This window comes from Lissotriton helveticus, chromosome 4_1, assembly GCF_964261635.1.
Source record: "Lissotriton helveticus chromosome 4_1, aLisHel1.1, whole genome shotgun sequence".
Lineage (NCBI taxonomy): Eukaryota > Metazoa > Chordata > Amphibia > Caudata > Salamandridae > Lissotriton > Lissotriton helveticus.
Genome location: NC_136063.1, coordinates 1,614,165,594 through 1,614,173,686, shown reverse-complemented (window position 1 = coordinate 1,614,173,686; position 8,093 = coordinate 1,614,165,594). Strand labels below are relative to the sequence as shown.

General features: G+C 53.5%; 1 protein-coding gene across 1 annotated transcript in view; it reads left to right on the top strand.

The window, feature by feature from the left end:
* Positions 1-5,019: 5,019 nt before the first annotated feature.
* The window catches only part of BMPER (BMP binding endothelial regulator), a 429,950-nt gene continuing 426,876 nt past the window's right edge, over positions 5,020-8,093 (top strand). Inside the window, exon 1 of the mRNA XM_078688231.1 lies at positions 5,020-6,453. Within this exon, the coding sequence (XP_078544357.1) occupies positions 6,297-6,453 (157 nt within the window). The 5' untranslated portion in view covers positions 5,020-6,296. The remainder of the gene's footprint in view (positions 6,454-8,093) is intronic.

The following is an 8,093-nucleotide window of genomic DNA, read 5'->3' as shown; positions in this document are numbered from 1 at the left end:
AGTGATCCATCTAGCATGAGCCAGGAAAAAAGAGTGATCCCAAAATGCAAATCCCCATGCATTTTCCTTACACTTCTTTAAGACGGGCTACTGCAAAAGCTGCTGAATGAAATGACATCAAATTAGGCAGGAAGTTAGTTCTTGGACCGAAGATTATACTTTTTGTGACTTGGTATAAATCCGTACAGATCAACAAAAGAGTGACATAAGAAGAGAGGTGAATCATAAAGGGGATTCAATTACTACCACCAAAGTAGGAATACTAGACAGATAAGCTATTACATGCACAGTGCAGAAAAAGAGCCCTCAGGCACCAATTAAAAGTCGGTTGCCAGTTGTCTTCATTGGGCTCTAGTTTAGAAAAAGTGAAGTGGTATCCAACAGTGAGGAAAAGTGATTTTAAAAGGAGTATTGGCTACTCCCCAGACTAGAACGATTATTTAATACAGAGGTAGCTCTAACTCCATTAAAAGCAATAGTGCAAGACGGACATAGACCTGGTTGTGTAAATTTGAACCAAGAAAGTCCTATAAAGATATAGGGGTCAACATGTTTCTGCTATAGAGAGCCCAAACTCGGCTTAGCATTCATCAGGACCAAAGGTAAACGTCGCCTTGTGGGTGACGCACACTAAGGCTCCACTGCCACCTGGGGCGGGAAAAAAAAACCACAAAGGGAATACAAACTTGAATGTAAACCAAGCACAGGAACTTCCTCGTGCGTCTCCTCCAAAGCATGAGGGATGAAATATTCTAAAGTATCAGGAGCGGTGCTCCTTAGGCTCGTGGCGGGGGGAATATCTTCACGCCCGGACCGTTAATATCCCGGCGACTGCCCTCCATGGAACCTACTAAGTCCTCATCCACAGCCTGAATACGGTATAAATCCGTTCAGCAGCTTTTGAGAAATTAAGGTTGAAAATAATTTTATATCTTGACTGCTGGGTCTGTGAGAGGCTCAAGAGACTCTCGTGGGAGCACCAATTTAAAAATATAGTGTCTTGATGGGCCCAGGGAGCATTATTGGGCCATCTCACTCCGGTACTGCTGCTGGTAGCCATCACAGGACAAGAGGACTTAGTCCCCTTTCCTAAAGTAAAAAATGAAATTCAATATAAGGGGGCAGGGTAGGACTACCCTGGCCCCATGGGGGGATCCAAAACAAAAGAAATCTACAAAAATTGCAGCGGTATGAACCCCCCCCCCCCCCCCCCCACCCCCTCCACCCTGTCCCACAAAATGGCATCCAGGCAGCTTCATTACATTTATGCCCCGGGGAGTACACCCTGGGGCTGTATTCAATAAATGGAGGGCACTGCATGTCCCCCCTTCACAAGCCATTAAAAAGCCCCAAGGAGACCACCCCAGCAAAGGTAGGGTAACTTGTGTTTGCTCCCACTTGGTGGGAGCATTTTTTAATCTTGCTCCACAAAGGAGCAAACGCAAAGTCTGCACCCAGCTCCCCTTTAATTCAAATAGTAGCCCTGGGAGGTGTTGACCCCAGGGCCTCACAAGGCTCGAGGAGGGTGGCCATGCGGCTCTCCTCCCCTCTCATTCAAATAAATGACCCTGAGAAATGGGGTCCCCAGGACCTAAAAAGGCTGGGGGAGTGGGGCATGGGGGCCTCTTCCCTTTAATTTTTCAAAAAAGGGCCCTAAGGGATGGGTTCCCCAGGGCCTTAGAAGCCTTGTGGGGTGTGGCAAGACAGCCCCCCCTTTAATTAAAATAAATGGCCCTTTGGGATGGAGTCCTCGGACCTGACAAGGCTCAGTCAGAGCCCCCATCCCTCTTCCTTTTAAGTAGTGGCCCTGGGGGATGGGTTCCCGTGGTCTAACAAGGTTTGGGTACGGAGGCCATATGGCCCCGCTCCCCTTTCATAAAAAAAAGGCCCTGGGCTTTCCTGCTCTCCATCTATGCTAGTGCACTAGTAGCTGCCATGCGCCAACGCAGGCACCTTTGTGCCATTGTTTTTGTGCAGTAAGGAACACCTTCCTGCACAAAAACAATCCTCTGAGGCTTTGTCCTCTTTCTATGTGTGCTGCAGAATGCAAAACATGTAGAAAGAGGAAAAAAAACGAGGACTCATAAACATATTTAAACACAGGTCAATCTTAGAAGAAATGCCTTTGTTTTAATCAACTAGTGACATGCAGTGAAAATTATTATTATCATCCTTAATATTGTCATTATTATTATTAATATTAACAATTATAATAATTGTTATTATTGTCAAACACAACAACCATACTAATAATAACAATACGACCAATAATTATAATAATAATGATCATAATAATCTTCACTGCATGTCACTCTATTTAAAACGCGACATTCCTTTTAAGCTTGACCTGTAGTGAACGTGCCTGTACGGAGTAACTCCAGGGGTACCTGCTTCTCCTGTGTGATAGCAGGTAGGACACTGCCTCCCAGTGACGAGGCATTGATCAGCAGCTTGCAAACTATATCCTGGCGCTGTTTTCAAACTGCAGTCATTTCACTGCTTCTGTCTCTGCCTTCCCATCGCAGGCAGCATTGCGCTCTTCTGAAGGTGGTTTCCAGACAGGAGGTTCAGGTAGCTAATACACCGAAAATACAGAATGCAAAATACACTCTGTGTGAACTGAACGCAGGGGTCACGCCAGTGTAAAAGCGTCTTTTTATTCCAGCGAAAGAACCAAACACCCAGTACCAAGCAAGAGCTTTGAAGGGATGCACCAGACCCACATTATTGTATTTATTTTTAAAAGTTTTATATAGCGCTAGCTCGACCCGTCGGTATCAGAGCGCTTTACATACACACAGTAAACAGCAGAAGGACATTACATTACATGGCAGTAAGGAAGCAAACCACAGACAAAATACAGCATGGGAATAAATAGGTTTACTCTGAAAGAGAGCTGCTAGTGTACCCTCCTTAAACCCCCCCCCCCCCCTTTCTGGAAGCGAGGGTCTCGCTGCAAGCCATTACCCGGGGCCATTTGTGCTCCTGTCGCACACAGACCATGGGGCCGAGGACTGGGGCAGAGGGGCTCTCTGTAGACGGAGCTCTGCGTCGGGTCTCGATGCTCCTGTAATGAGAGGGTCGGAAACAGTGGGGGCTCGAGCTCCCCGCTGTCTGCGCCCCCCCTCCCCCAACAGTGGGGGCTTGAGCTCCCCACTGCCTGCGCCGGTGTGTGGGGCACCCAGTGAGGGCAGCTCTGGCATCCGAGAAAAGCCCTGTAACTGCCAGGACTCTCCCAGCGCTGGAAACGGGAGGAAAGGTAGGGGCGGGGAAGAGTGACTGGGGAGCCCGCATCTTGAGCTCTGATCACAGAGACGGGGTTTACCTCCACCCCATCCCCCCGAGAGGTATCCGCGCAGCGCCTGCTGCCTGTGGCGCTCTGTGCGTTGCTGCCTCGTGCAGGGGTGGCGGTGGTGCCTGGTGGAGCTGCACTAGGGCTCAGCCACAGCTGCTTCTTACAAGCCATGCCACCTCCTGCGTCACTGCTGCCGCCTCTCCTGCCTCCCCTACGTCACCGCTGCCGTCTCGTGCCACCCCCTACGTCACCGCTGCCGTCTCGTGCCACCCCCTACGTCACCGCTACCGTCTCGTGCTTGCTTACAGGCGTCCTCGGAGGCTCTGGTAATGAAGAGCACCAGCGCCACACGCAGTGCGCAGACACAACTGAGAAGCGTTGGGTCCCGACCCTCACACTGCAGCGGCCAGAGTATCCTCGCTCCCTGAAACCCAATGTATTCGGGGCGAAGTGCCGGTGGCAGGCGCCCCCCTGCTGTGACAGGCGTGCAGGGGGCACAGCTTGTGTTCAGCTAGATTAAAACATCCCAGAAGGGATAGAGTAGGAAAGATGTTTGAGAAATGAGTCCCCTCTTCCCTTGAGATAGCACTAGCAGGCTTCAGGGAGCGAGGTTGCGCAGGGGCTTCACCGGTGGACAGGCCGAGGTGCTGCCGTCAGCATAGTGTAACGAAACAGTGAGGGATTTGGTGGAAAAGGAACTGAGAGGGACGGGGAAATATGGGGGGGGGGGGGGGGCATTGGGGTAGATAGTACAAACGAGGGTGCTTGAGTGAGGGCAACGGAGATATGCGATGACTTTAAAGCATAATTAAAAGCGGGCAGGATGGAAGAGTGGGGTTGTACAGGCTCTTGGGCGAGAGGTAGAGAAGAGGTGAGCGGGCTACGAAAGGGGAAACAGAACAAATAATTTAAGAGGAGGGAGAAATGCGAACGGGGGAAAGGGGGGAAGGGGTTAAACATTGTTTAAATACGTCGCAGACCCACGATGAGGGTGTTAGGACAGGCCACCAGTCCAGGAGGCAGTGGCAGACAGCGGGGTGTTCCCGCCCGAGACCAAGGGGTGTGGGGGTGCGGTGCTGGTCAGAAACGGGGTGCCGGTGAGACCAGGAGTGTTAATTGACAAAGGGTGCTGGTGAGAGTAGGGGTGCTTGTGGGGGAATAGTGCTACTGAGAGGGGAGCTGCTGGCGGAGGAGGGGTGGCGAGGAGAAGGGGTGCTGAGGAAAGCAATACTCGGGGAAGGGGAGTGCTGGTGAGTGGGCGGGCTCTGTGGGATGGGGGTTAGTGGTAAATAGAAGGGGCTGGAGAGGAAGGGGTGCAGGTGAAAATAGTGGGTATACGGAGGTACAGGAGTGTTGCTAGGTGGAGAGGTGCTTGGTTAGAATTGCTGGTGTAGGAAGGTGTTAGGATGGGGCACTAGAAGAAGCGCTCCTCGGAAGTGACAGTAGGTGTGGGGGGGGGGAAGGGAACCTGCAAAAGAGTGCTGGCGAGAGGAGGTTGCTGGAGAGAGGAGAGTGCCTGGGGGAGGGGTGCTGGAGGTGGTGGTAGTGAGAGGAAAGGTTCTCGTAAAAGGGGCGGGCTGTGTGCGCGGCCGGTGTCAGCTCCTTGCCTGAGGTTTCTGACCCCCCGCCCCGTGTGATATGTCAGGCTGATCCTATCTGGGAGAGCGGGACAGGCAGTCTGTACATCCCAGCGCCTGCTCTAGCGCACCACAGTCCAGCTCCGGTGCAGGCGGAAAGCTGCGAGACCCCAGAGGAGGAAGGAGTAAAGGACCCGGGACAAGGCGGGGACCCCCTGTGAGAAACGCCGAGCGCAGGGCAAGTCCGGTCCTGTCCCTTCCAGGGTCACAACCAGTGCGCGTTGTAAGCCGTGTGCAGGGCAGGTCGCTGTGCTCAACACAGAAGCATCCAGTGCAGAGTGCACGCAACATCCCTGACCCGCGGAAGCACCCAGCGCGAGGAGCACAGCGTGTGTAACATCTCCGAAGTGAAGAAGTGTCCAGTGTGCACAGTGCAGCGTGTACTACATCTCAGAAGAATCAAGTGTGCGCAGCGCAGTGCGTGCAACACATGGGAAGTGAGCGCGCGCACACTATGCACAGTGCAGTGGGTGCAACACCTCGGAAGTGCGGGAGTATCCAGTGTGCGCAGTGTCACCGGCACTTACTTGGAAGTGCTTAGGATCGTGTCTGTGCAGCTGCAGTGCCAGGGGCTCCAGTCCGCTTACTCCCATCTGTGACCTGCATCTCGAGCCCTGGAAGGCGCTCAGAGTCCCGCGTCAGTCCGCACCTCGCCCCTGCTCCTTTGAAGCGCCTGGGCTGCATGTCTTAGTTCCACCCTGTCTACCCCGCATCCTTGCACCTTTAAAGCGCCGAAGGCTCCGGTGCTCCCGGCGGCTCTCAGCCTGTGTATGCAGATGGTTCTGGCGGCGGAGCCTGAGGCTACAGTGTTCCCAGGCTCTCCCTAGGGAGCACCCATCCTCTAGGCACTTTAAGCACCGGGATGCTCCGAAGTTCTCAGTTTCTACAACAGTACACTGACCCTCTAAACCTTTGAAGTGCTGGGAGGCTAAAGCGTTGTTTTGCTGCTTTTTAGACCTTCCAGTGCCCGGACCCAGAGGCTGCTGCAGTCTGAGCCCATCTCGTCTACCAGCGGGCACTCACCCTCGCTACTACAAGCACCAGGAGGTTCAAAGGGCTTCGTCTATACTGGCGTGCACTGACGTCGGTACTCCGTACAGTGCCAGAGCCTGAAGTGTTGTCCCTGCTGATCTGAAGACGCGGAGGCTGAGTGTCCCGAGCTTCGCCCAGTGTGCTCTGCACTCCTGGACTGTGGATCGCTGGGCTTCCGCCTCCGGTGTCTGGTGCTCAAGGCGCTACATTCCCTGCACTGGGGCAGCAGGTGGACTTTTACAGAGCGGAGCCCCTGTAAGTGCTAGGTTGCTCCTGACTCCACAGCAGCACATTGGGCGCCTGGATTATTGCCTGCACCGGACCCGTGCACCATGCCCCGCAGCTCCACTCCCAGCACCCTCCTCGTCATCCCCTCCAGGGGCAGAATGCAGCTCTCGTCCCCCGCCAAGGGCAGCATGGCCCGCACGGGCTGCCTCCTCTTCATCAACGCCTTGGTGCACCTGTCCCTGGCTTCCTCTTTCCTGACAGGTAAGTGCTTAGTGAGGGCGTGCACTCCAGGGGATGCTGCTAGGAGGACCGGTGTAGATTCAGCAGTAACATGTTAATACTTGGTACAATAATACACGTTCAGGCTTTAGTAGAGCATGTAAGCGCACAGAACATTAAAGAATGTTAATGCATTGCTCGATCTTATTGGTACGCAGCTTATCGACAACAGAAGGATGAAAGGCTTGGCTGGGTAGAACAGAGCATGTGTCACTCAGATTACACGCATCTCCACATATTGTGTTTTATTCCATTTAGATAATCTGCAAGCTGTGGTACACATCACTCTAAACACATAATTGTTCTGACTTATATGCGCCTACAGGCGCTTTTTGTTCTGTTCGCTATATCAATCAATATTGTGTATCTCCATTATGGTAGATAGCACCTATAGTGTGATACACCCATCACAGAATGGATGATAAGTCTATATGCTGCTATATGTTATAATATAAACATTGTATGCGCTGTTATATTATGGTTATGTCATAACCATATACCACGAACTCGCTTTGAGTCTGCCCTGCAGTTGACAGCAGGCAGTAGGGTTCGCCTTAGCAGCAGTGACTGACTGCAAGTTGTCGACTACCGGGCCAGGGAGGGGCACACTGGTGTCTGCAGCTCAGCCGTGACTTACACCTGGCGCTGCGGGCAGAACGGGCTCTTAATTGCGCGTTGGGTTTCAGCCCGATCCCTGAGTGAGATAAGGTAGGGGAGCCCGGCCAGGACGGTCGCCCCCATGCCCCAGGTGAGGGGTTCTCGCGGATCAGCAGTGAGGTGAGATAAGGCAGGGGAGCCCGGGGTCTGGGCCCTCCCGCCCCCAGCGATAGTTTTCTCGCGGATCATCAGCGAGGGTCGGATGCAGAAGCTGCCAGACTGAGGCTCCCCTCTCACTCTCCCCCACAGCTGTACCCTCTCCTCCACAGGAGCGCAGCACAGAGGCCAGCGATGAATGAGGCAGAGCAGACCCCGGCCGCGCTCGGCTGGAACCGCTGCTACCGAAATGCCCGGTGAGAAACATGCAGATTCGCGAACATCTCCTCGGGCTCCGCAGCAGACTGACGGGGGCTGTGTGTCTCTGGAGGTCCTGCGGCGATGTCTCCCTATCTGTGTACTTCCCGCAGAGGAGAGATGTTAACAAATCCCCACTGTACATAGAGGCAGCCGCGGGCCGTGGAGGGAGTTACGGTGGGGCAGGGAGGCGGGGAGGGGGCGGGGCAGGGTGGAGAGGGCTAAAAACCGGCACCTGGATAATTACAGGTAAGTAAACAATTTAAATAATAAAACGAATTTCGTAGCGCGCACTGCATCGCAAAATGCGATGCAGTGCGCACTACGAAATTCGTTTTGTTAATCAAATTGTTTACTTACCTGTAATTATCCAGGTGCCGCTTTTTAGCCCTCTCCACCCTGCCCCGCCCCCTCCCCGCCTCCCTGCCCCACCGTAACTCCCTCCACGGCCCGCGGCTGCATAGAGGTCACGAGATACCGACCCATAGGAGAGCTAGGGCCCTGGGACATATCGGTGATTTCCCTGGAGAGACCGTCGGATCTGTCTGTAAGATACGGGTATCTCCGTCCTCTGTGCGCTGTTATTTTTATACTCTACCGGTTCAGACGCA